This window comes from Salvia miltiorrhiza, chromosome 5 (genome assembly GCF_028751815.1).
Source record: "Salvia miltiorrhiza cultivar Shanhuang (shh) chromosome 5, IMPLAD_Smil_shh, whole genome shotgun sequence".
Taxonomy (NCBI): domain Eukaryota; kingdom Viridiplantae; phylum Streptophyta; class Magnoliopsida; order Lamiales; family Lamiaceae; genus Salvia; species Salvia miltiorrhiza.
The window spans coordinates 28,304,629-28,332,582 of NC_080391.1; the positions used below are offsets into that span (position 1 = coordinate 28,304,629).

Here is a 27,954-nt window from a genome sequence, read left to right on the forward strand (position 1 = left end):
GGTTGGATTTGATCCGGGTCCAATCCTGAATGAGGCCACGGGCCGGCCCGTCCTCCTTCATCGGCTACAGGAGATTCTTGATTTCAGAGTGATGTTCCATAATGTGTCAGGTGTTATGGCATTGCTGTATAATGTTAGGATAAAATAAGGAAATTGAGCTTACACAACAATACATGAAACAGATTTAGTAGATTATTGCTTTATCATATACACTTTTGAGGAATACCGTTTACATAATTTCATCTCCGTACAAAGGGCTTCGGTACAACAGTACAAACATAACCATTACAAGTAACTTCTGCCATTAGCCTCTCACATTTATATAACTCGCATAAATATCAATAGTTTCAACCTTCACAAAAAAATAGGGGTGAAAAATAGTGATAATTCCCAATGCAAGACTTAGTTCCACCTGCCAACTGGATACTGCAAATGTGAGGCGTGTTTTATACTTCTCCGACTGATGGGCATGGAAAGGCTCGAGATGATCGTGCTGTGAGGTTGGTTGGAGCCACCTCAGAACCATATTGGGGCGACAAATTCAACGGGATGGAGAGTCGGATTGCTTTCTTCTCTTCGTTTCACGTTCACCTAACTGTAAAGAGACAGCAAGATCTGCTTCAGATTCGTCTCTTAACCGTGATAGGTTTTCCATGTCTGTCATTTCCCTTTGTTCAGTGTTTAAGAGAGAATTGCAAGAGAAGTTCGGGATGAATTGGTGTTCTACACTGGGAACCACCTCACAGCCACCTTCAATGCGAAACTCGTCACCAATTGATGGAGGGGTTAAGCCCTTAGGAGAGCCATCATTGTCCAGAACTTGCACAATCCTTGGAGGAAGTGGTTCAGAGTTATCTTGATGCTTTGTGTTGGTCCGCTCAAGGGTTCCAATGACAGAGTCAACTCTTGCTGCTGTTGCATCACAGTGTTCTAGCAGTGCAGCTATTTTGGTGATACGATAGAGGAAGCAGAAAGAGAGAGGAAAAAGTGCAGTCAGGAAAGGAAATTTAAGGGCAAATTGTAAGCATTATATAGAGGAAAATATGATATCTACCCAATTGTCAGACTGTTCAAGAATATAACAAAATAACAAATTAAAACCTTTAATCCCATTATGAGGGCTCAGACTATATTGATAATACCTCATCTTCATGTGTCTTCCCCTTCCCTTCTTAATTTGAGTTGTATTTTCTACACTAAACTTATTGGTGATGCAAATAAAAATCATTGATTTGATGTTTATTAGCATTATTTGACCTTGCAGAAATCAAACTTAAACAGAAAATTGATTTAGCATGCAGTTTCAAGAAATCAGTTACATGTAACAAATGGATCAGAAAATCTGATTGCAGTGAGAATTTTCAGAGTTGGAAACACGAACCTCGAAGCCCTTCTGGAGATGTGACAAGATCAAGTTCGAGGAGATCAAGGAGACGTCCTAAATCAACTCCACTGGTCCAGTTTTCTGGAGGTTGACCAACTTTCAGTTTCAACCGACCCCGATTAGCTGTCCCACCCCAAATAATACCGACGGGCTGGGGTTTCTCACCATTTTGATTTGTCATTAGGATAAGGCTTCCACTGTCCCCTTCAAGGTCAAAAGTCTGTTGATTCTCTCCAACAACAAGAAAATCGGTAAGGAAACATACCCCTTTCTCGTCATTGTATTCCAGAGAATAGGCCATTATCGTCCCAGTTGTCAATCCAGAGCTCCTTCCAACTTTTACGACTTGCCTTCCAACAAGACTGCCAATAGGAGACTGTAAGTCTATTACATGAATATCGCCAATTTCACCAACACCCTTCACAACTGTGGTCACGTTGGCCATGTTAAATTCCTCAGTAAAGGGAATGAAAGCACCATCAGCACGAACAAATGTCTCTGCATGACAAAAGCATTGTAATTAATATGTTAAAAGAGTGTCAGATGGACACAATCAAGAAACAGGAACACCTTTCCCATGCATGAACATGGGAACTTTTAATAGATATTAAAAGAAAATTATATCAAGGAAATAAGAGCTGCATAGACTCGTAGATTTCATATTATACAGAGGATAAATAAATAAAGTTATTCTGAATGCTACAAATGAACAGATAATTTGATCAATATATTAAGGATATTCTTTGCTTCTAATGTCTTCAGTTAAATTAATTTATTTATCTCTAGAAAGAGCTTCATCATAACTAATTTCTCATTTCTTAGGAATCATATAAAATGTGACATGCTTAGGTATTATGTAACAGATTTTTTGACAGAAACTATCTACAACCTTGGGGTAGGTTACCTGGGTTAGTTCCAGCAAAAATGCCATACCAAAGATCATCATTGACGAATGATGTAGCCCTTTCAACAGCACCCAAATACACCCCTGGTCCAAGACTAGGGGGCAATGGATGAAACATCTTCTGACTTGGGAAGTCAAGATCAACTGCAACATGCCGATTAGTTAAGAAACCAACTTGCTTATTTCCTGTCCTGCTTTTGACAATGGCACCCAACGTTCCATAAGTTCCCTGGCTAGCAACCTCAAACATGCAGGCAAGTTATTGAATACTTACCCCACATCAATATACTTCAACAACTTGTAATAACATCTCTCGTAAACTTTTTAGCTAGATGGACTCAACATAATCTACCGAAGTATTGTATTCACTTTAAGAAACAAAGTGTAATTATTACCTGGGAACCTGATCCAATGCATGGATCACTTCCACCAAAGTCATCTACAAGTTCTGTGTAGAGTTGTTCTGTTGGGGTCGCTGCAGGTGCTCCATAGTAAGCGAATTCGACAACATCAACTTCACACCAAACACCTCCAGGTCCCTGCATAATATACGAAAAAGAACTCAAAATGCAAGGATGTAAATTAACAATATCAGTCCGTGATTAAAATCCAAGAATCTGATGCAAAAATTTGAGATACAACTTAAACTTCTTTGGATAAAGCGGCTTCTGAAAAGGTCGAAAAAATTGTACAAACTAAAGAAATTAGCACCAGTGATAAGAACCTCAAGAGCCTGAGGCAGGCAGCAGGTAGAGTGCAGCCAATTCCTGTGAACTTTCCTAGCGACAAAGACAAGTATAGCTGGTATATCCGTCAACAAGCCCCTCCTAATCCTAAAACCAACTGCAGTGCCCATACTAACGCGACGCAAAATCTTGCTGTGAAATGCCCTGATGGTCATCAGTTCAAGCAATGTAGTAGCCTGCAACCCTTTCGGAAAACCAAAATTTTCAGGTAATACCCCTTTCTGAAGGTTCCCAAAGTAATGTTCCCTATCTTCTGTGCAAGGTGCTATCCTGCAAGCAGGCCATGAAAAGTAAGCTGCATTGCTCTCAGAGATCTGGCCACCTAATGCAAAGGCTTGTGATGGCGGCGAACTTGATCCAAGTAGATAAAGATTGTTGCAGTAATTCCTCTCCAAATCAAGTTCTGATTCCTCAGACTGAGAAGATCCAGACTTATGGACTCTTAAGTCCATTTTAGCTGTATTCATATCCATGAGGCAGCTTCACTGCAAGTAATGAACTGACGTCATCTAGCAGCTAGTGTATAAACAATTTTCAAGTCATATTGTACCAATAAAACAAATTCAGGAAGTCGGGTAAGAAAATTGAAGGTATTTAGTTCTTCCAATGACAGCTGTAGCACCCAGCTTTCACGGAAATGGCTATGGATGTAATGTTGAGTTGGAAAGATGACCAAGGAAGTAAAGCAACGACATTAGCACTTGGGTCTTAATCATGTATTAGATATCTTCATGATACTGTTTATGACCAATGAATCATAAATTTGTAACACGGTAAGGTGAGGTTCCTACCACATCTGTATTAGATATCTTCATGATACTGTTTTAAGTCAAGCAATCAAACATGTCCCTGAAAATATCATCCAATACAAGCCACATATAAATGCTTGCAATTTCAGATTAAAGTAATCTTACGATTAACATGACAAGTACCAGTTACACCCATTAATCATCAGTTCATCACTACAACACAAGCAAAAAAAAAATCTGATTATTGTCTGCTGATCTGCTCAACCTTCAATCATCTACTAAACAAAAATAATTGATCTGGCTTTAGAATAGCAACAGAGATATATATTATGAATACAAAATAAAAATATTATGAACGGTTTAAGAAATGGGAGAGAAGATGGGTCCTATGTCCACCGAGGTAAACATCAATGAGCATTAGTTATCCATGTGAACACTTAACAGCCAGACTTCTGAAGAAAGAATAAAAAAATCCCAAAACCTATGATGCAAAGCCAAAGAAGGAAATACAGAAAACTAAAAGTTGAATCTTTAATGCAACTTCAAACAAAAGTAAACCTGTGAACAACCCAGAAGATTATGATACCCTAAAACAAATATGCTTACCGACAACCACCTTCCAGCTCAATCAATTTATCGAATTTGAAATCTCAATCAGAAAGAGCACGGCCATTCCACTATGAAATCATATAGAGAAGCATACAGAATTAGTTTTTTTGTAAAAGTCCACTCTCTCAGTGTGCTAGAGTGAGTCAGAGAGAGAGAGAGAAGGGTGTTAAAAGGGGAAAACCATATTTAGAAAGAAGAACTGTTTTTAGAAAAAAAATTATTGGCGATTCTATATTATAGTAATACACAGTCCTAATATAAAAATTAACTACTCAGTAAACTAATGGTAGTATTTTCCAGTGTTTGTAACAGAAACTGAGATACAGAGAGTTTATTACTAGTCTATTTGAAAACCCCTTTTTAACCTTAATCCTTTGCCCCCTTTTGCTGTCCCTATCACTTAATAGTCCTCCTTTTGGCCACTCATCATTTGAGTGATCAAATTATTGATGGAGCAAGAGAAGATTTCAATGGTTGAAAAGGAAGGCGAGGCTAAAAAGATAGTACAATTTTTAATTGGATTCCAATGAAATTATAGGTTTTTGGTGGGGATTATGGGCCCATACATATTTGCTCCCCAAAAGTTGCACATTTTGCTCCTCAAATAATTCATTCTCTACATTTCCTCTCCAGCAACTTCTCTCTGGTAAATTTACTATGATTGCGGCGTATCTGCTATATCTCTGATCGTAAAAATGACAAAGTTAATTCAATTTATTCATTAGTATCTCTATTTCATGGAGAAAAATTAAATGAAACGGGAAGCAAAAGCAAAGTCCCATACTCATCGAGACCGATAACCCAACGGCAATTCAGAATTGCCTGCGCATGCTAGGGTTAAACCTAAGGAAGAGTGTAATCGCAATAATTCTGGTGTAGATGAATGTGGACTTACTGGTGAAAATATAGCAAAGGATATTTTTCTCCATAAAAGTTGAAATCTGGCAAAAGCACCTTATCTTTGAGAGTCACGTTCTCCATTCCCCCTCCATTGACGATGCGCCTAGCTCATTATTGCTTGTAGGGCTATCTCCACGGCCAGCACACGCGCCTAGACGACGAGCTCCGAAAGGACCCCTACCTCGACCTCTTTTTGGCGCGATTTCGTCATTTCGTGGGAGGAGAGAGAGAGAGGGAGGACTGAGGAGACAGAGAGGACGGCTGTCATTATCTTTTCATTATCTTCTCCGCTTTTGTATAAATCGTCTTTGCTCGATTTGTCAATTATCATATAATCATCGCTTTGAAATTTCTTCCATTTAATTCCAATTCTATTATACATACATACTTCAATAGTAGCTATAATTTTTTTTTACATTAAATTAAAGGGTTAATTACGCCAAAAATCATGAACTATACCCCAATTTCCAAACTTTTCATAAACTTGTTTTTTTATCAAAAATTCTCTGAACTTAAAGTGGTAAACAATTTTTCCATGATTTTCAAAAATCCTCAAATTGAGTGCTGACATGGCATTTCTAAGTAGCCTGAAATATGACGTGGCACTGCCAGACGAAAATCAAAACGACGTCGTTTAGTAGGGGGTAAAACGACGTCGTTTAGTAGGGGGTAAAACGACGTCGTTTTGAGCCCAAGCCTCTCTCTCAGGGAGGCGGCGGATCTGAGGAGCCTTCCTCCGACGGCACTGAGACGACAAACGGCGATTCCGGCCAAGGAAGACATCGAACCAGGGCGGCAATTTTTCCAGAGTCGAGAGGGCTAGGGGTTCGCCCTTTTTGCTTCGATTATGTGAGATTGAGAGGAGGATCGACCTAAGAATGCCATCTCCTCACCGGTTCCAGAGGCGGCGACGGCTGAGTTGTGTCGAATAGAGGTGAGCTAGGGCTTGAGGCGGAGAGGTAAGGCGTCAACTTCGCCGGATTCAGGCGAAGATGAGGAAAATTAGGGCTTTTTATCTTCGTCTTCTCCAGAGGGTTTGAGAGAAGAAATTAGGGTCGATTTGAGTGTGCAGTCGAGCTCAGAGAGAGAGAGAGAGAAAACAATTGAGAGAAGAGGGAGACAGTCGAGGGAGAGGCGACGTCGACCGGAGGAATGGGCATTCGCTCGCCCGAATTCAGAGGCGGCGGCGCTATTCTGATGGGCAGAAAACGCGAGAGGGAGAGAGAGGGGAAGGCGGATCTGCGGGGTGGGGGGGGAAGGCGGTGGAGAGAGAGGGGGCGGCAGATCTGGTGATGGTGGTAGGGAAAGGCGGTGGACGGTGGAGAGAGAAGCGGCGGTGGAGTTAGAGGCGGCGGCGTTATTCTGATGGGCAGAAAACGCGAGAGGGGAAGGTGGATCTGCGGGGTGGTGGGGGAAGGCGGTGGGTGGTGGAGCGAGAGAGGGCGGCGGATCTGGTGATGGTGGTGGGGGAAGGCGGTGGACGGTGGAGAGAGAGGCGGCGGTGGAGTTTGCCGGAGGAGGGGGAAGAGAATGATTTTTGATTTTCTTTTTTTGCTTTTTTTTGTTCATTTTTTTTCCAAGTGTTAATTTTTCTGTCCAAATAAGCTCCATGTCAGCTCGATATTACCATGTAGGCAACAAGTCAGCCCGGAGCTTCACCGGAGAAAAAAGCGTGGAAAAATTGTTCACCACTTTAAGTTCAGGAAATTTTTGATAAAAAAAAAAAATAAAAATTCATGGAAAGTTTGGAAATTGGGGTATACTTAATGGCTTTTGGCGTAATTAACCCTAAATTAAATAGGCGGAGTCGTGATTGAGACCTAATTACGTAGAAAAATAAAAAATAAACAAAATACTATCTCTGTCCCATGAAGCAAGACCAAGTTCTTTTTGGCACGAAAATTAAGAAATTGATAATTTGTGTGTTAAGTGTGGTAGGTGTAAAAGTGAAACGGTGAATAAAGAGTAAATTTTTTGCTACTTTTAGAAACTGGTCTTGCTTCGTGGGACAGATCAAAAAGGAAACTTGATCTTGCTTCATGGGACGGAGAGAGTATAAAAGAATTCATTAACGAAATAATTGGGAAGAATAAATGAATTGCCACTATATTACTCATTCCGTCCGCGATATCGTTTCCACATTGTGGATGGCGCAGGTTTTAAGAAAAGTGGTGGATAGTAGTGGATATATAGTGAGTGGAGTTTGGGTTCCACTATTATTGTGAGTGGAAGTTTGTGGACCCTACTTCTATAAATGGAAGTGGAAACGATATCGTGAACTGAACCGAAATGGCAAATGTGAAAACGATATCGCGGACGGAGGGAGTATTAGATTACGCTTTTATTAAGACCAAAACAAGGAAAAAAAACCTAGATTAAACCCTTGAAAGCACAAAACAGCAGACTAAGGGCCGAACCTCATTAAAACCTTGTTATGGAAAACCTCGTGAGAAAAACCCATAACAAGGAAAAAGAGTACTCGTCTAGACAGAAACCAAAACAAACGAAACAAAAGTGAGAGCACAAGGAGAGTGAACTTCAAGAGCTCCGGCCTAACCATCGCCCCTAAGAATGCCCAGATCTCACGCTCTCCCCAAACAAACCAAAAAAAGGTCGAGACCGAAAGAAAGCAAAAGGAACAAACCAGCAAGAGAAAGTAAACAAAAGGAGTTACAACGCTCATCATCACCACCACAATGACGATTCAGTTGATGACCAAGAAAACTCAACACCGATGAACGAGAGGAGCCATCGAGGAGAAACCAACAGAGAGCAGATACCATGACCCCAGGTCCGAGCTCACCTAGAACCTGAAAAAAGGCCACGAGGCCCCCCAAACCCCAACACCAACAGCCAGGCGCAATCCGCCGCACCTCCCACCAACTGCCGGAGCAGCCAACAAACCACTTAAGCTGAAACCGTAAGAAACCCCAGCATTATTGCTACCAACAGTCGCCAACAAGCTCAGCAAACTCCCTCCCCAAGCCATGAAATAAGAGAAAATCCAAAAATTTGTCGTCCGCCAAGTGTATGATAAAAAGACCGAGCAAAGCAGCATATAAAAGACGCCCACATCCGCTTAGCAGAAACCCCAACTAAAATTTACATCAAACATGGCTATGCACCGAGAGGTCCCGCGCCACCGTGTCTCGAATAATGTCAACCCTATGTGTCCACCACCCTTCAGGTGTGTGTGGACTAGCCATAATGTCTGCCGGGACATTCCCTTCCCGGAAAATATGAGAAACACGAAAATCCATATACTCAAGGAGCTATAGAGCCCGGTTCCAAATGGCCGCGAACCTCCAAGGAACTTTGCGAGATTTAGAGGCGAGTAGATGCACAACATAGAAAGAATCCGCCTCAAACCAAACCTTATTCCAACTGCATCCGCTAGCGAATTCGATAGCCGAGATGATGGCCAACAATTCAGCCTCAAAGGCAAAGCATGTGCCTCCCTCTACATGAAAACAGCCCCGCCAATCTCTGAAAACACCACCTGCGCAAATGCGTCCAGGCAATCCCACCGCAGAACCATCCGTATTAGCCTTTAACCATAAATAAGCAAGCGGCGGCCAATAAACCGACTCCAATTTCGGAGGGGCCGCGGACGACCGCGAATGCCAAGCTGTCTGGTAATATTGTAATCCCTCCATTGATTTTCCATATGTCCCATACTAGGAAAAGAAAGATCCACTTCAATCAAAAAAGCTTTGAGCGAAGCTAAAATGGCTTTATAGTTGAAGGCAATATTCTCAAAGTGACAATTATTTCTAGCATTCCAGATTGCCCAAATAAGAGTGATGACTCCCAACTTAAAATCCCGCCAAATGGGGCGTACTTTCTCACATGAACAGAACACATGATCATTATCTTCTGCCGCATTAAGACAAAGCGATCAATAGTTTGGCGAAATTAGCCCTTGTCTGATAATTTTATCCCGCGTGGGCAGCCGATTCAGAATAATACGCCAACAGGTTATGGATCGGCAGACAAGAATAAAATTTTCCCAAAGCCGGAGCCCCCAAGAAACACGTGGAAACCGATGGCAACGAGCCGCGAAGGCAAGCGCTGAAGTCGCCTCACCATGAACCAAAGGTTTCCAGAAGCGAATATCCTCCTCATTACCGATCGGCAAAAAAAGAATGTCACAAATGATAGAGGGATATTCGTCCACAAACTTATGCGCGAAGTGCCAAATTCCATCGTAGAAGTAGTCCGCAACCATTTGGCAAAGTCTCGATCTAATGAATCCCGGGATGTTCAGTTTGTTAGCAATCGAGTATTCGAGCCAGTCATCATGCCAAAAATAGACCGAAGAACCGTTTCCGAGCAAGCAATAGGAGTCCTCAATTAGCTCTAGGATAAGCTGCTTGACTCCTCCCTAAACAGAAGAGGCTAGGGATAGCGACCTGGGCCTATCAAAAATATTCAAGTAACGGCTCTTCATAATGTCAAAACCAAATTGGCGCCCCAAAATGATTTTCCAAGCGAGCTTCAAAAGAAAAGCTTTATTCATCATATCAAACGATCTGATGCCTAAACCCCCCTCCTCCTTGATACCGCACATGCGCTCCCAACTGACTGCATTGGAGGGCCGGTTCCTGACATCACCAGACCAAATGAAGTTACGGCAAGCAGACTCCAACTCGTGAATGAGAGAACGAGGCCATTTATATATTATCATGGTATGCACAAGCGATGTTGGGAACTTAATGAAATATCTTAATCCTTGTTTTGATGATACCAAAATCCTTAGGTTTTTCTTATAATAGACTAGAACTGTTCGAACTCAAGTGTTAGTTCTTTTTCTAGTTTAGTTAGTGTTTTGAAGACTGAAGACTGGTGGATTGAAGACTGAAGACTAAAGTTGCCGACTGATGTAATGAATTAAGGCAGAGTCAAATACTGATATTTGACTGAACAGTCCAAGAATCAATTATTACTGATTACTTAATGCGGGCCACGTGGATTCAGCGGACTGATACTAAAGTCAAGTATCAGTTAAACATTCTTCGACTGAACCTCCAAAGTTAAAAGGAAGTCACGCACTCCCAAAGTACAGCCGCATTAAATGCAGAGATCTCAAGGATCGTCCTTTCTCTGCAGAGCCTTCCTTTTTGGTGATTACCTTTTTCAGAGATGTCCTATCTCCTGCTCCTTAGTAGCCGTTCTCACCAAACAAGGAACCTCGAAGATTGAAGCCTCAGCAAAGTTCAAATCTATCTCCAACGGATGAATTCTTGAAGACCATTTCAGCCAACGGATCTATTCAAGACCTCTCCTATAAATAGAGCTCGAGGATCACTTCAATCTTCACCGATTCAACTACACAAGCTGAAACGCTGCCGAATTCGTCACTCAGCAATTCAAAGCCATTCCAAAGTTTAAATCGAAGAAGAGAATTACAAAGCCAAAAATTAGTCACTGCTGATTACATACATTCTCTTAGAACTTAGGCAAATATTGTATATCCAAAGCCTAGGTATAACTGATTACAGAGAACCTGTTCTTTGTAATCTAGTTGGCAAGTTTTCGAACCTCTATTCAATAGACCGAATTGAGAGTTTGAGTCGAGATAAGTTCAGACCAGTGCTCTGACTCCGTGAGATCTTAGTCTTTACGGAAAGGTATAGTTTTATCTCAGTGAAGCTAAGAGTGAGAAATCCAACCTAGTGTGTTGGTACTAAAGATTGGATCTTCGGTTGTTTAGGTTTGTTGTGCACCCGTAAGCACAAGCCCAGTGAAGTTGTCAGTGTGATCAACTGACCGTGGATATAGGAAGTGTTTTCCGAACCACATAAAAATCCCCTTGTTGTTTATCGCTTTCAGTATTTCCTTATCTGTGCACAAATCTTTTGATAACTGAAACTGATTAATAGCAAAGTGAAACATAAATCTTGACAACTTGTTTAAATCACAAAGGCTATTTCGAAAGAAAAGTTTTCCGCTGCCAGTGTTATTAGTCTAACTGATAAATCTTCGGATAGTCAGTAAGATTCATAATACTCCTCTATTTTACAAACTCGACTGAAGCCTAACGTGTATCAGTTAAAGTCTTTGACTTAACTGATAACTTTTTACTGAAGAGTATTCAGTATCAGTCGCCAACCGAAGTTTTGCTAAACTCATTTTATTGAAAAATGGTTGTGTCAGTTTGTTTTTGATTTAAAATAGCCTATAGGTGTGTTTCCCCACCCCCATACACCTATTCGAGACCCTCAAGGACCTAACAAGCGAGCTTTGGATGACGGACTTAACCAAGCATAACCGCCCAGCCATAGACAGTTGATTGCCGTTCCAGCGAGAGAATTTACAGATGATGCGATACTTAATAGCCGCAACATGAATGGCTTTGGGATGGCCAACAAAAAGAGAGGACCCCCAAATAAGACGTCGAAAGGTTAGAAATAGTGAATCCCAGCATACGAGAGATTTGCTGCTTGTAGCAGGGAGTAACCCCCTTGGCAAAGAAATGCCGCGACTTCTCATTGCTGCAGATTTTCCCCGAAAGCTCACCATATAACCTGAAAATATCCCGGATAGCTCTAGCATTCTTCATAGAGGCTTTGCAAAAAATAAGAATGTCGTCTGCATAAAGTAGGTGAGAAGGGAAAAAATGATTTCGACTCATTCTCATAGGCTCAATATCCCCGGACTCCACCGCTTTGAGAAGTAAAGTGCTAAGCATATCTTCCGCAATGCCAAATAAAATAGGCGAAAGAGGGTCGCCCTGCCTAACCCCACGAGAACAAGCAAAGTATCCGCAGATCTGACCATTGTAGAGGATGGATAAACGAGTAGAGAAAAAGATGGTGGAAATCCAATCCAGAAAACGCTGATCAAAACTCATAGCCTGCATAGCACACAAGATGAATTTCCAACTCATAGTGTCAAAGGCTTTCTTAATATCCCCCTTACAAGCCATGTTTCTGCCTTTGCATGAATGTTTCATGCAATTAACACCTTCAGAACCCAGCATAATACAGTCATGGATGAGCCGCCCACGAATAAAAGCCAAATTGGTTATTAGCAACGACCTCCGAAGCCACCAAGCTCAACCTAGTTGCAAGAATCTTGAAAATAATCTTAAAGAAGAAGTTGGACAAAATGATCGGCCTCAAGTCAGCAACAGTCTCCACCACCTCTTTTTTCGGGATGAGAATCAAAGTGTTAGAATTAAGCTCCAGATGGAGATAATTCTTGACGAAAAATGCCTTCACCGCCAAATAGATGCCCTTCTGAATCGTTGTTCAGCACTACTTGAAAAAAAACTCCAGAAAAACCATCCAGACCAGCAGTACTATCTCCAGCTAAATCAAACACTGAAGCTCTGATCTATTTATCTACAGGAATACCCATCAGCAAAGCATTATGTTGTGAAGAAACCCTAACCTGCATAAAACTCTGAATGTCTTGTATAGAGATAGCAGAATGACACGTTTCATAAAACAGGTTGGAAAAATAATCCACAATGTGTGCAGCGATAACTCCCTGATCTAAAGAATCAACACCATCAATCTTAAGTTGTGTTAGCACCAACTGTTTTTGCCGCATCGTAAAAGAGTTGTGGATGAAACTAGTGTTTATGTCCCCATCATTAAGCCAACGGATGCAACTCTTATGCCTCAAAAGCGAACTCTTTCTCGCCAACAAGGTGCCAAGACGAGCCTGGGTCGAGACCTTTTTCTCAAACATATCATCAGAATAACCCTCTTCAGCGATTTTCAGTTGAGTGCTTTCTAAGTCCGCCTGAAGCTAAGCAATACCATCATCCATGTTACCAAACACCTGTTTGTTCCAAGTCTTAAGAGCCAAACGAAGCCTCTTGATCTTGACCATAAACGACAGCAACGAGCAGGAAATATTCATGGGCGTCTGCCAAGAACCCTGCATAAACGAGTGAAAATCCGGATGAAGCAGCCACATCTCAAGAAATTTGAAATGTCGGTGTCGCGGTGCACTATGCTCCTAACACTGAAAAATGAGAGGCGAATGGTCAGAAGCAAGGCGGGGCAAAACATGGGTGTTGAGGGAGTCCCAAAGCAAGGCAAAGCCATCATAATATAAACACCGGTCAAGCACAGACTCAACATGCAACGAGAGATGCCTTCTACCAAACCAATTAAAGAACAGCCCCGACGTGCTAGATTCCACAAAACCAGAAGTATTAATAAAATCACAAAACTCTCTGCAAGACGAAGCGCTAGGCAAACAAACACTATTGTGCTCATATATCTATAGTAGAATTATAGTATGTAGATTTGTTTTATCATCATCCCGTCTTAGCCCTGCCAATGCCTGAACATCTCACTGTCTTTTCTCCCCAAACGAGATCCCCGTAGATCGATCTAATCACTCTAGCCCACGGCGCTCCTCCCTTAACTAAAAATCTCCAAAACCATTTCACCACTAGAGCTTGGTTAAACCAGTCAAGATTTTTAAAACCCAGCCCTCCTTCTTTTTTTGAGAGACACAGATCATCCCATTTGACCCACACAATGGAACTTGAGTCTGCCCCCCCACCCCACAGAAACTTCCTGCAAAGAGAAGTTAAGGAACTCACAATGGTTTTTGGAATGAAGGAGAAGGAAAGCTGAAAAATCGGAATAGATTGTAAGACCGCTTTCACCAAAGTGCATCGTCCGGCAAGAGATAAATTTCTGTTCTTCCAGGACTCGATTTTCTTCTTGACTTTCTCAACTAAAAAATTCCAGTCAACCACCTTTTTGCTGCCACCGCCAACCTTGATTCCAAGGAATTTAAAAGGAACGTTTCCAACGGAACAACCGAGAGTCGCTGCCATTCTCTCCAGTTTGCAAGCATCAACCCCAACACCCATGATGTTACTCTTTTTGAAGTTCACCTTCATTCCCAAGATTAAATGGAATAACCTCAAGATGTTTTTGATTGCCTCAGCATTAGTCTCATCATCCTGCAGAACGAAGACGGTGTCATCGGCGTACTGAAGGTGTGAGATCTTGATACGGTCGTGCCCAATCTCTGCTGGCTGTACAAGGTCTCTCTCCACTGCTCTCTCGACCAGCAAGTGTAAACCCTCAGCTGCAATGAGGAAGAAATCCGAGTCGTGGTTTTTGAACAACATCAGTCTTAAGGTCGGGGATGGGAGGAATATTAAATTTTGGGACCATAGATGGACAGGACCTAAGCCTCTCAAGTTTGCCTTTCCAAGAATGTATCTTCTTAGCGCCAACAAAGATGCTTGCATCCATGAGCTTGGTAGATGGGAGAACGGCGAGTGGATTTGGGAGTTGAGCTGGAGACGTGAGCTGTTCGAGAGGGAAAAGGTTGGTGCTAATGATCTGCTTTCTTCTATTGCTGTGACTAATTTAACTGCAGATTCTGCCGATGGATGGTGCTGGAATGCAGAAAATGAAGGCACCTACTCAACAAGATCGGCTTATACGATCAATAAAGAGATCAGCAAAGACACGACACCAGCAGACGAGAGCTTCATCACATCAGCAAAAGTTTGGAAAATCCCGATCCCTCATAAGGTGCGAATTACAGCATGGAGGATCTTGAGAAACAGACTCCCTACCTGCGCCAACCTGAGAAGAAGACACATTGAGATTAATGAAGTGGAGCTTGGATGCAACATGTGTTTCCATCATGAAGAGTCGGTCAATCACTTATTCCTCCACTGTCCAAAGACAGGAAAGGTTTGGGAAGATATCCATAAATGGCTTGGTATCAGCTTCGTGAGACCACAAAACGTCGCAGCGCACTTCTCCCAATTCATAGAATGGTACAAAAGGAAAGAAAGCAGGAAGTTTCTTGGGACAGTTTGGAGTTGCACAAACTGGGTTCTTTGGAGATGCCGCAACTTTTGCCATTTCGATGGAAAAGCTTGGGAGACTAATGATATCTTTCTGGAAATTAAAGGGAGAATCTGGAGCTGAGGTAGGATTTTCGGGCTTTTCAATGCAAACTTTAGTTTTATCGATTGGATTAAGAGAGATTCCTGCCCTATTCTGTTGTAATGTTTCTCCCGGTACCTCTGGTACCTGTTACTTTGTCTTTTAATATATTCACTTTTCCTATCAAAAAAAAAAAGATTTGTTTTATCATAGGGGGCGGTGGACATCGTACATACTACATCAGTACATAATATAACTCCTATTATCTAATTGATTATAAATACTTTAATACTAAATAGCATTATCAATAAAATTATGAGAGCATACTAAAGAAAGGCTTTATTCATCCCAGATTCCCATGTAATCCATTACCTATGTATTTATGCAAAAGGGATAATATGGATCAAGTATGAATTTTGAACTTATATTGGCATTTACTCGTCTAAAACAATTTATATTATATATAATAACACAATTTTAGCGAATACTTTTTACCATCAAATTTTAAAAAATTAGTTTCTTTTTCATCTTCATTAATGTCTATTTTTTTCGATAACTAAATCTTATTGCAATTTAGTTTTTTGTTTGCCCCCACTTTAAGAAAGTTAACTTTTTTTTTTCACTCTTTATCATTTTTGTATTTTTTTTTATTATTTTCTTTTTCTTCTTTTCTTTTTTCTTTCTAAAATTTGTATAGTTAGACTAATAATAAAATGCATATTAAATTAAAGATCACAATAAAAATTTAATTTGATATATAATACTATATTTATAAAAAGAATTAAAATAAAAATATTATAGAAGTTAGAAGTCTCAAATTATTTTTTCTCACTCCTATTATTTTCGTATATCCTTTTATCTTTTTGTTATTTTTTTAGGGGTTATTTTGTTTATTTTATTTGCTATATTTCCTTTCATATTTTGGAATTTTTTTTTTAAATATGATTTAGTTTCTTTTGTTTTCTCAATTTATTTTCATTTCTTTATAGAAAAAAACCGACACCAATATATATCTATATAATGCTATATAAAAACACAGCATTAACCACTACTTTTTATCGATATTTTTTCAAAACTCAATGTTTTGTTGTCTTTCTTTTAATAGATCATGCCTCGGCTTTTAATTTCTTACATTTATGTTATTTTGTTTTCAGCAAAAGAAGGATAATAAAATTAAATTTTTTGCCCCTCCTTTTTTGTTTGCAAATGTATTAAATGTAAGTAAGACGACAAACTACTGAGAAATGAAAGAAGGAAAGTAAGTTATACTGTAACTTAACCAGATTGTGAACTTTTTAAAGGAATCAAATAATATTCAATTTAATTATAACATATGCATGCATAAAAAAATAATAATTATAGCATATGTTATAAACCAATATATACTTATTACATAAAGTGTTTGATTTGGTGGATGGGGTTAAGGATGTCAATAGACGGGTTTCACCCGGATCGAAACCATTAAAATTATTCTGATTTCGGATCTGGAACCACCCATTAGTTATTGGATCCGGACTGTACCTGGACCATTGTGTAATAAAATCAAATGGTTCGCTAGGTTAATCACCCATGAGACAAATAATACTCATATCCAATAACCCAAAACTAATCCATTTCATTTTTACAAATCTGGTATTTTCGCCACCCCACCCAACACCACCCCCACCCCCAACCCCCACCCCACGATATTTTGTTTTGTAAAGTATATAATTTAATTTTAATTATTTTTTATTAATTCATACAGTTATAACGATTTTCGTGCATTCGCACTTAGTGGCGATACTAGTCTACTATTAATTTTCAATAGCAAAAAAAAGAAATCACCGATGATAAAGAAACTTTATTATAAACTGTGCGCACCCGACCCACACGCACCCCCCTCCCAAATATCGCACCGACAATTCCCGTAATCGGCCCCCCTCCCCGTTCCCGCTGCGCTGCTGCTTTTGATTGGGTGCGTGCTTTGCACACCCCAATCACATAATTCGGCGATTTAAAAAAAATCGAAAAAACGGTAAAATTTCAAAGAATTGGTAGACCACCATTTTCACTTCAATAGAGGCTGTTCAACGGCCCTTTCACCCCTTTTTTCTTTTTCTTTTTTTCTATTAATTTAAACTTTCTACATCTATAAATTAAAGATCATTTTACTTCATTTTCAAACAATTCTCTACCCTTTCTTCCTACTCTTGTTTGCAAAGATTCTTTCACCTCAATTATGGATTAAATTTCAAGCAATGGTGGAACACTCACCCACAAAATCCCAACTCCGACGCTGCGTCGGGTGGAGGATTCTCACTTTTCTCGCAAGAATCTATCTCGGCTTCTTGCACGGGTTTTGAAGGAATCAACTTAAATGCCAATTTCGATGAGGCGGCGACGGCGGCGAACACCGAAGTGGATGAGATATCGGCCCCGGTGTCCACCAAACAATGAGGTGGATACACCCCGGCCGAGACGACACTCGTTTGCCAACTATATATGGAGGCGACATGCGACTCCGTCAAAGGCGCCGACCAAAGTGGAGCTACATATTGGAGCACCATCGTAAAAAAGTACAACATGCAATGACCGCCGAACACCATTCCACGAGACGTCAAGCAAGTAAAGTCGCATTTCCAACGGGTTCAAAAAGACGTCAAGCTGTGGAAGGCAACATATGACAAGTGCCGCAAGAATTGGGGCTCTGGCATGAGCGATGACCAAATCATTACTCAAGCCGAATAGATGTACTCTGTCGAGCATGGAAAAGTGTTCAAGTATCCACATGCTTGGAGGGTGTTGCGTGAATTGCCAAACCATTCCATTGGCGATGATGGCCACTCCTCAAAATGTTCAAAGGCCTCATGCGGAGGCTACACAACCATCGAGAACGAGACAAACATCTCTACACGGCCCCAAGGCCTCATGCGGAGGCTACACAACCATCGAAAACGAGACAAGCATCTCTACACGGCCCCAAGGCCGAAAGGCGGCGAAGATGGACAAGGGAAAAGGCAAGAAGGTGGAGTCGTCGTCGGAGCAAAAACGCCCGGTGAAGGCCATGGAAAATATGGTCAAGGTCATGGGAGTTTTCTCCAAACCCAACGTGACCTCGCGGATAGTATCCTCATGGGGAAGGAGACATCCCAAATGAATGCCGACGAGTTGGCGTTTCACTTGAAGAAGGTGGAGGAAATCAAACGCCGCAATGATCTTTAAATTTTTAGGTTGTTTATGTTTTTTAATTTGAATTAAGTTAGGATTTTCCTTTTCTTGTAATGCATTTTAAATTTCAATCAATGTAGGATTTCCATTTTAATTGTAATGCAATTTGAAATTTCAATGAATTCTAAATTTAAATCAATGTAGGATTTCCATTTTAATTGTAATGAAAAAGAACATTAAAAATACATTTGAAATGAAAAACATAATTAGAGAACCAAATAAGAGGTTTTCCCACTATGGGAAGTAGATGTTTAAATGATGGGAACCACTTTTAAGCATCCACTTGGGCTCTCTACTACGGATGCTCAAACAATACACTAATGGACAATCGGATCAAAGGACTACAATTTTCGTGGGAATTGAATATTGCTTATAAATATAGTTGACATGGATGGGTTCGGGGGAATTGAATATTGCTTATAAATATAGTTGACATGGATGGGTTCTTAATCTACAAAATTAATTTAAAATATTGTTTAAATAAATATATCTAAGAATAAAAGATCATGCAAAACAAATTATAATTTTCTTCAACCTTCAACTTTGAGAGTGTGTAGAAATACCAATAATCTTATGGTAAAGCAGACTAATTTAAAATCAGAATTCTTATAATCAAATTATACCAACACTTTTACGTGAACAATAAAAATGTGGCTCATTGGGCAAGACTTGACAGGAAAAGCACGCTAAGGATATTGCTACAACTGTGTCTTTTAACCATTGGCAAATGTCTTGTCAATTTCTATATAATAATTATTAAGCAGGTCGATTAATTATTTAGCCTTCTGCAAACATACACATATATGATATATTATACTCCTTCTGTCCCACTTCAAGTGTCATAACTTTTTTTGGCACGATAATTTAGAAAAAAATTAATTGGATTATTAAGTTGTGTATTGTAGAATTGAAAAAGTGATATGAACCCTAAAAATTCTCACTCTTTATAATTATTTTTGTTTATAAAGAGAAACAAAATATTTAAAATTGAATAACTCAGCAAATAAAAGAAGACAGTTGAAATGAGATATAGGAGGTACGTATTAGGTTCAGGCCCTTTGCTCTTCTTCTTTTTCCCTATTTTTGTAATTTGCTTATTTGTGGACCCTAGTACGGACTGGCCCACCCAATAAGGTAAGGAAACGGCCCACCTCACTGTAGAAAATGATCAAGTAATTAGGCCACTATTTTTGGACGTTTATTGGAGAATTGGATCCAATAAGGAGGCAACAACTGATCCAAAAAATCCGGAATTTGCACGTTATGGGTGTGGATTACGTTTGTCGTTTTTTCGATCCATTATTATAATTATTTATAAAAACTTGTGTGCGACCATTCCACAATGAGGCGGATTAAGATTTGAAATAATTTTTTCATTTTTAGAGATACAAGATTTGATATCAAATTACTTCGTTCGTCCACAAAAAAAACTTTCTAATTTTTATTTCCAACATTCATAAAAGAACTTCATATTTATTTTTGGACTATACTCCATCACTTATTTTTCACTTTTCACTACTCACAATACTAATTACAATATTTTTTCATCACTCCCCATACACTCAACAACCTTTTCTCCATTCTTAATAAATTCAATAACTTTTTTTTTTTAAATTTGTGTCACTTCCTTATAGAAAGTTCTTTCGTAGACGAAAAGAGTAATAGTCAATAATAAATGTATAATTATAAATATTAATAATATGTACATGAATTCCATAGATTATTGAGTTGATACACTGAGGGCATGGCTGGTATGCATGAATGGAATAGGAATGGAATAATGCTTCCTGCGTTCATTCCCAATCCTATGGTTGGTACTATTTTTATAATGGGAATCACCATATAGGATTAGCCATTCCTCTCGTCCCCCTGGTATTATGCATTCCTACGGATATGAGATTAGTATATAATAAAAGTTTATTTGTTTAATTAAATAATTAATAATATTAATAAATAATAGTAAAATAATTTAATATTATTAATATAATAAATAATAATAATTGCAAAAATAATAAAATAATATTATAAAATTAATAATAATAATAATAATAGTAAAAAATAATAAAATAATTTTAATAATAATAATAATAATAAATAAATAAATAATATTACTAATATAATAAATAATAATTGTAAAAATAATAAAACAACTTTGGAAATAATATAATATAATAAAATTAATAATAATAATAATAAATAATATTAATAGTAAAATAATAAATGATAATAATAGTAAAACAATGATAAAAAAAATATATAAATAAATAATATTATTAATAATAACAATAATAAATGAAAGTAACAACAACAACAACAACAACAACAACAACAACAACAACAACAACAACAATAAGAATAATAATAATAATAATAATAATAATAATAATAATAATAATAATAATAATAATAATAATAATAATAATAATAATATTATTATTATTATTATTATTATTATTATTATTATTATTGTGTTAATTTTATTGCATTTCTAATTTTCTATCCATTCATTCCTTGTAAATACCAACCATAGGAATCCTATATTTAATTCCATTCCATTCTCATTATCATTTTATTCCAAAATCCATTCCATTCCTTTCTAATTCCATTCCAGGATACCAACCATCACCTGAGTGTTTTTTCTTGGTGATTGGGAGTCGTGATTTTTATCTTGGTCTCACTTTTACCATTAAATTATACTTTTGGTAATATTCCTTCCATTCCATTTTAATTGATCATGACTTTATTTTATTTAGACATCTTATTTTAATAGATTACTATTTAAAATAATAATTAAATATATAACAAACACTCCAACATAATTCATTATTTACATCACATATTATTATTGATTATAAACAATTATTCCACCTCATCCGTAATTAGTTCATTAATTATAGCCCAACTATCACACACCAACCCATAAAATTTTTCACTCTTGCTTTACTTATTGAAATTATTTTTTCTCTCTTACTTGTTTCGAAAATTATACCTTTAAAAAGATTAGGGTAAATTGCAAAATAACACACTATGTTTGACTCATTTTTCAATTTCAACATCATTTTATTGTTGCAAATAAATATTATTTTTAATTTTTTCAATTGAGGCTTCGACATAAATTTCAGGCAGTCGAAAAGGTTACATGGTATCTCGTTGCAAGTAGGAAAATAATGTAAAATTGAAAATTACATTGTGAAAGTTAAATGGAGAAAAGAAAACGCTGATAATGAGATGTCATGTCATCTTTCTGACTGCCTGAATTAACTCGAAACCCCAATTACAAAAATTAAAAAGAATTCGTATATATTTGCAATGATTTAAAAGTGGTGTTGGAATTGAAAAATAGGTCAAAATCTGTGCCTTTATTTTGTAATTTATCCAAAAAGTTGCTTGTTTCTTACTATGTGTGCCGAGACCTTGAGCCATATTGAAATATGACATAATATATATATTTTATTTATTATAGATTGAAGGTAGAACCTATCAAGTCGAAGCTAAAAAATTCATATGGTCGATTCCATAATATAAGTATCATATGAATGAAATTAAAATGCGTTGTCGTTTTTAACATAAAATAGGAGCTTCAACACTTCAGCTCCAAATAGATAATATTATTCTTCTATGTAATCTATTTTCCGTATCCCATTCTAGTCCGGAAACACCCAGTGCTACTGCTGACCACACTGAGAAATTTGATGAGATAATATTCGACTCGACTATATATATTTCTAAGACCATGATTAATGAACCCTTTATAATTATTATGGGCCGGCCTTATCAATGTGGGAGCCCTTTACAACAATTGGGCCGACAAAAAAATAAAATTCTAGCACTTTAGCGAAAATCAGCAAAAACTTGATTAAATTTAAATAATAATTGAAAGAAAAGAAGCCAAAAAAGGAAAAGGAGCTGTAGATTGATATGTCTGCTAGCGAACGAAACTCACCGCCGCCGACAACCGTCTTCCACGGCTGCGATCGGCTCTACCGTGCACTAGCCGATTGCCACCGCCGGATCGCAGCGGGGCCGACGCGCGAGGCGGCGTGCCGCCACCTCAATCGCTCTCTGGCCGAGTGCATGGTGGCGGTGGCCTGTCCGGAGGAGTCCGACGCCGTCCGCACCCTTTGCTCCAGCGGCGGAACCGCCATTAAGCGGCGCCAGTGCGACCGAGCAAAACTCTCTCTCTCCGTCTGCCTGTCCAGTCATCAAGCGGAATTGTGAAAATCTCAAAGATCAAGAGCTCCCCGGTTTCCAATTTGATATGTTTGTTATATGTATGTATACGCAAGATTATGTATGTAGGATCTAGGGTTTCGAATCCTGTAGCATTTTTCGGAAAAGATTTCAGCCATCAGTCGCAATCTGAATTTATGCTCTTGTGATTTTTTAGTAAACATTGAGCTTAATTTCAAGATTGAAGCTTTTGAGGAATAGCAATTGATAGCTGATCCGAATGCATATATTTTCTCTCCAATTCATTGATTTTGCTATCTATTGTGGAGTGTATACGACAACTCGAAATGAGTGTCTCAAAATTTAAATGGATCATTTGAATCTCGAAATGACTGCGTCCAAATTCAAATCATTTGAGTGGGACAAACAAATAAGTGAATCCAGCAACAACAAGTTTAGCAGCCAGAAAAACAAAAAAACTTTTCAATCGGAAATGGACAAGCAAATGAGTGAAAACATTACACCATTCATTTCCAAAACAAGAACACAAACGAGTATTATTACAAGAGTTCCCTACTTAGTGAACACAAACGAGTATTAGTTAGTGAAGCTGTCTCTGTCATGTGGAGCCGAGTAGTCGACATTGGGGCCTTGAGGAAGAATCCCGAAGGGATTGATGCTGGGGTGGCTGCCGTAGTAATGCTTCTTGATGTGCTCCATGTTCACAGTGCTGCTAACTCCGGGGATCTGGAAAATGTCCTTGCAGTAGTTGAACATGTTGGGATACTCGCGTACTAACTTCTTGTTACATTTGAAGTGAACTGCGTAAACCTCATCAAATCTTATGAGGGTGACGAACAAGCGTACATCTGCTTCACTCACTGTGTCGCCACATAAATACCGTTGCTTGCTCAGAGACTCTTCACATTTGTCCAGAGCCTCGTATAACTTGGTTACAGCCTGCAACGGCAACGGCAAAGGAAAGCATAGTTTCAGTATGGAGCAAGCAACCAATCGAGCAAACATACCATTCATGACTGTATACCTCATCGTAGGGTTCCTGTTTCTTTGCAAATCCACATCTATAGACGCCGTTGTTGATCCCATCATACACCCAATCATTTACTTCGTTGATCTGGGCTTGCAAGTGGGGAGGGTAAAGGTCCAACGCTGCATTCTCAGCAATATCGTTGAATTCTGTGTTAAACATGCGGATGATCTCTGCGCTCTCGTTGCTCACAATTGTTTTGAGTTTCTTATCCCAAAGAACCTACCAGAAATGCACAAACCATTAGAATAATGGCATACTTCAAGATATAATCTTTACTATCCGAAACAGCACATACCGGAACTGTATACTTCCCCGAGTAATTTGAACTTGCAATCTCGTACAATTCTCTTATGCTCTTCGCTCCATTTAGAGTGTCGGGCTCTGCACCGGGCTCCTCTTCATTGGAGGCAGGAAAGATCCATCCCATGTGTTCATCGGTGTCCTTTGTTCTTCCCCATATCGGCTTGCATGACTGATACAGAAAAGAAAATTAGTATAAACAAAAGATCAAATTCTGTATGTCAAATCACATTCTGTTACTTACACTAAAACTTATTGCTTTGTCGAGCCCTTTGATCTTGAGGTACGTGATGCACCTCGAAGCCCAAGGACAAGCATACGACACATACAAATGATACCTCCCGGCTTCAGCAGGGAATCGAGAGTCGGGGTCCCTTGAAATGAAACTACGAAAAGTTGAAGGAGTCCTAATGAAAGCACCGGTTGCTGACAACTCATCCAGGGCAGAACGCGCCATTTTCAATGATGAGCTGAATCTGCTGATATTAACCAAAGCTCAAACATTAGCAGTTCAGTTCTTCCTTTTTTCCTATAACCCCACATGTTTTAGACGAGAAACTCGCAACTGATACATATTCACTAATCCCAGTTTCCAATAAAATCCTACTTTATGTATCAAAAATAAATCATCTTGTCACAGAAACAAATAGAATCAAGAAAACTAACACCAAGTATACATAGATTTGCACCAAAAACCATTATATTCTAAATGTGTTTATGCATCAAGATCCGTTAGTTATATCACCACATCATTATCTACAAAGTTGACTTTGTAAGCAAATCATACAACACATCATCAAAACTCAAATATTAGCAGTTCTTCGACACTTGCTAGAGGAGAAACTCACAACTGCTACGCTCTCTAATCCTTTGCAATAAATCCCCCATGTGTGTAGTATAGTTGGATTGAAAAGATATCATCTTATCAGTAGAATACAAGAATCTACTGAACATCAAAACCTGCAACTTGTTATATGCATCAACATCTGTCAACTACCTCAGTATTACAAGGTTGACTTCATTAGCAAATCACACAGCATCTTTCTAATTCTTTACTCTTTGCTTTCAGACATCCTACGATCTCCCAACAACCGCCACCCAAAAAGAATTCTTACATTGTAAGGGAAATATATCTTATGATTGAAGCCCATCCAAATAAAAGAGCAACATCACTAACTTCATCTTGAAGAAATAATGCAACGCTCTCACCAAATATCAATCACTTCTAGAATTAGAAACACACATACAGAACTACTGAATTATCAAGAATTAACGAACATATATCAACGTTATAAGACGGAAATAGGCAGTGATTCGAATGTACAAGTACCTTGGAACAGAGCTGTTGAAGATTATAAGGGATTTTCTCTCTAGATTTCTTGATTCTGATCGAAGTAGATAGTTTTGTAGGTGGAGTTGGGGTCTTAAAACGGGAAATGATTTTAAAAGAATCATTACAAAAGTTCTCTTCTTTCTTATCTTTTTCCCAAGCAGCCACCGCACTTATTATAGAGTTTTATATTTTATTAGTCGAAGAAAATTAAAATTCGTTGGACTTTTCAAAAATATATAGATGTGTCCCAAGGGACACCAAGCGGTGCAAATTTCTATATATGAACAATGAAGTTTAGGGTTTAAACTCAACCGCTCTCTCTTTAATCACAAAAAAAAAAAAATTATTCTATTTATATATTAATACACAATAAATCAATATATATTACTTATAATATATCAAGTTATTTGTTTATTCTATCATGTATGGTCTATTACTTTCATTTAATATAAACTTTATTATCCATTAAAGTGTGTCTCTTTGTTTACTTTAACACTACTTTAAGGTGAGCTCATTTTTCTAAATTAATTGTATTTGAATAATTAGTAGTGTGATAAGTGTAATAAATCCACTTGAAGAACCTACACTTATCAAATCAAACTATAACTCAATGTATAGAAATTCGATGGGAATCTCTTTATATCGTGATTTATAATTATTTTACATTGTTTTTATAAGTATAGCATATGAACCAATCTTTATATGAATTATTTTTTAATTAATTTAATTTGATTAAATTAATTTGATTGTACAATTTAAATGATACTAATCTCAACCACTTCCCAATTAAATATCAATTTTTGGTTGAAAAAATAGAAATATTATTTTGTATATAAATTTTTATTGGGAAAAAAATGCAAATAGGCCCTTGAAGTAGTAGCCATTATAGCGTATAGCTCCCTTTACTCATTGTGTGTGCAAATAGGCCCCTGAAGTCTTAAAAATCGCTCAATTAAACCCCTCTGATCAAATGTTGTTTACTTCCGTTAGTCAACCTTTTTTTTTATTTTTTTAATTAAATGTGGGGCCCAGCTTCACCATTCTCTCAATCTCTCTCCCGGACAGCCTCCCCCTCTCGCTGGAACAAGGATTCTTCTTCCCCGTCGGCTAGACGGCCCATCTCCAGTGCCCCTCGCCTCTCACCTCATCCCTCTTTTCTTCTTTCCATTTCTTTCTCTCTCACGCCAATCGTCGTTTTCTTTCTTTCTCTCTTTAGCACGGAGTATCACATATTGAAGTCGTACTTTGTGCCTGAATTGTTGTACTCTTGAGTAAAATTAGACAAAATAATTTACTTTCTAATCAAATAGGAAACGAGAAAGAAAGGGGGGAGAGAGAGAGAGAGAGAGAGTGAGGAGAGAAGTGGAGCGCAATCAGATAGAAAAACAAAGAAAATGGGTCTTCAATTTTTTGATTCAGGAAATTTTCTGTGGGGAAGATAAAGAGTAAAATAGAGAAATGTGAAGCAAAGATTTTTGAAGGGATAGGAAGCAATGGCAGGAGAAACTACATGGGTTTTAGAGGAGAAGTGTGAAGAGAAAACGAAGAAAGAAAAATAAAGCTGAGAGTGTTATTGCTGTGATGATAATTTTTTTTTTCTTCCTGAATCTAAATTGTGGGAGCTCCAATAAGGTCATCCCATTAATATTCTGGTTTGTGTGAGCTCATTTTTTTCTTCAAGTCTGAATCTTTGCGTTCTTTTGATTCATTATTTTTCCAGTTCAATTTTGAGCATAAAAATTTGAACTTAAAGTTGGAAATTCAAGCTTGAATCTTCGATTGAGGGAGTGGCATTTTGTGTATGGTGAGAGGCGAGGGGCGAAGGCGATACGCCAGCGGCGATTTCGCCGGAGATGGGCTGACTGACCGACGGGGAAGAGGAATCCTTGTTCCTGCGAGAGGGGGAGGCTGTCCGGGAAAGAGATTGAGAGAATGGTGAAGGTGGCCCCGCATTTAATTAAAAAAAATTTAAAAAAGGTTGACTAACGAAAGTAAACGGCGTTTGATCAGAGGGATTTAATTGAGCGATTTTTAAGACTTCGGGGGCCTATTTGCACACATAGTGAGTAAGGGGAGCTATACGCTATCGGGGCTACTACTTCAAGGGCCTATTTGCACATTTTTCCTATTTTTATTTGATGAACTATCATAAAAAGTCAACATAGGATTATAGAGTTTAAAAAAATAAGAAGAAATAAAATTAAAAATTTGATGTATAATATGATGGAGGATTGGTAAGCCTCATTTGTTGTTAATCGTGTATAAAAAAGATTGGGTTAAGGTATAAATTCACCTCTAAACTAGACACCCTAGATCGTATACATCTCATTCTCGACCTTGGCCCAAATACACCCCCATAATCCATAAAAAGGGTGCATTTAAGCCCAACAAATTAACAACCGTTTCTTGTCGTTAATTTGCTGGGTTTAAATGCACCCTTTTTATGGACTTTGGGGGTGTATTTGAGCCAAGGTCGAGAATGGGGGATGATGAAGCAAAAAATATCACCCAATTATAAAATGATAAACAAGACACGGATTTACGTGGTTCGGTCATCAAGACCTACATCCACGGGAGTTCTTCGGGTTTTTCACTATATCGAGAGTGTTTACATATTACAAGTGAAGAACAAGCAAATGAATGAATCCCACCCTTTAATACACATATGGGCCCTATTTATAGAAAAATGATAAATTTAAGGCCTTGGGGCCCTTTAGGCC

General features: G+C 38.3%; 4 protein-coding genes across 12 annotated transcripts in view; 1 reads left to right on the top strand and 3 right to left on the bottom strand.

Annotated features, from left to right (window-relative positions):
• Nucleotides 1-27,954, bottom strand: part of LOC131025745 (uncharacterized) — a 774,387-nt gene that overhangs the window by 181,991 nt on the left and 564,442 nt on the right. The window lies entirely within an intron of this gene.
• Nucleotides 184-5,652, bottom strand: LOC131026288 (protein NARROW LEAF 1-like). Of its 8 annotated transcripts, XM_057956107.1 has the most exons (8): nt 5,347-5,557; nt 4,390-4,460; nt 3,826-3,883; nt 3,013-3,519; nt 2,684-2,827; nt 2,289-2,529; nt 1,382-1,882; nt 184-942 (listed from the first exon to the last, which is right to left on the bottom strand). In XM_057956107.1, exons 4-8 carry the CDS (start codon nt 3,505-3,507, stop codon nt 542-544), a joined length of 1,782 nt encoding a protein of 593 aa, XP_057812090.1. In that variant the 5' UTR covers nt 3,508-3,519; nt 3,826-3,883; nt 4,390-4,460; nt 5,347-5,557; the 3' UTR covers nt 184-541. The 8 variants fall into 8 exon arrangements, with proteins under 8 accessions (XP_057812090.1, XP_057812086.1, XP_057812091.1 ...); XM_057956103.1 differs by lacking the exon at nt 3,826-3,883 and having other exon boundaries at nt 5,347-5,576; XM_057956108.1 differs by lacking the exon at nt 4,390-4,460 and having other exon boundaries at nt 5,288-5,557.
• On the top strand, nt 14,487-15,215 carry LOC131025747 (uncharacterized). Its single transcript, XM_057955534.1, has one exon. The coding sequence runs from the start codon at nt 14,487-14,489 to the stop codon at nt 15,213-15,215; it is 729 nt and encodes a 242-aa protein (XP_057811517.1).
• Nucleotides 23,057-25,471, bottom strand: LOC131026300 (uncharacterized). Of its 2 annotated transcripts, none has more exons than XM_057956130.1 (5): nt 25,232-25,471; nt 24,146-24,377; nt 23,897-24,073; nt 23,596-23,820; nt 23,057-23,510 (listed from the first exon to the last, which is right to left on the bottom strand). In XM_057956130.1, the coding sequence occupies exons 1-5, from the start codon at nt 25,354-25,356 to the stop codon at nt 23,148-23,150; spliced, it is 1,122 nt and encodes a 373-aa protein (XP_057812113.1). In that variant the 5' UTR covers nt 25,357-25,471; the 3' UTR covers nt 23,057-23,147. The 2 variants fall into 2 exon arrangements, with proteins under 2 accessions (XP_057812113.1, XP_057812112.1); XM_057956129.1 differs by having other exon boundaries at nt 24,146-24,380; nt 25,232-25,438.

Excerpts from the sequence above, each read along its gene's own strand:
- LOC131026288 (XM_057956109.1), bottom strand. The coding sequence starts at position 3,507 with ATGGATATGAATACAGCTAAAATGGACTTAAGAGTCCATAAGTCTGGA. Across the intron at positions 2,530-2,683 it reads GCATTGGATCAGGTTCCCAG|GTTGCTAGCCAGGGAACTTA; the intron begins GTAATAATTACA and ends TGCATGTTTGAG. Across the intron at positions 943-1,381 it reads ATCTCCAGAAGGGCTTCGAG|CTGCACTGCTAGAACACTGT; the intron begins GTTCGTGTTTCC and ends TCACCAAAATAG.
- LOC131025747 (XM_057955534.1), top strand. The coding sequence starts at position 14,487 with ATGTATCTTCTTAGCGCCAACAAAGATGCTTGCATCCATGAGCTTGGT.
- LOC131026300 (XM_057956129.1), bottom strand. The coding sequence starts at position 25,356 with ATGATTCTTTTAAAATCATTTCCCGTTTTAAGACCCCAACTCCACCTA. Across the intron at positions 23,821-23,896 it reads CGGGGAAGTATACAGTTCCG|GTTCTTTGGGATAAGAAACT; the intron begins GTATGTGCTGTT and ends CATTTCTGGTAG. Across the intron at positions 23,511-23,595 it reads AACAGGAACCCTACGATGAG|GCTGTAACCAAGTTATACGA; the intron begins GTATACAGTCAT and ends TTGCCGTTGCAG.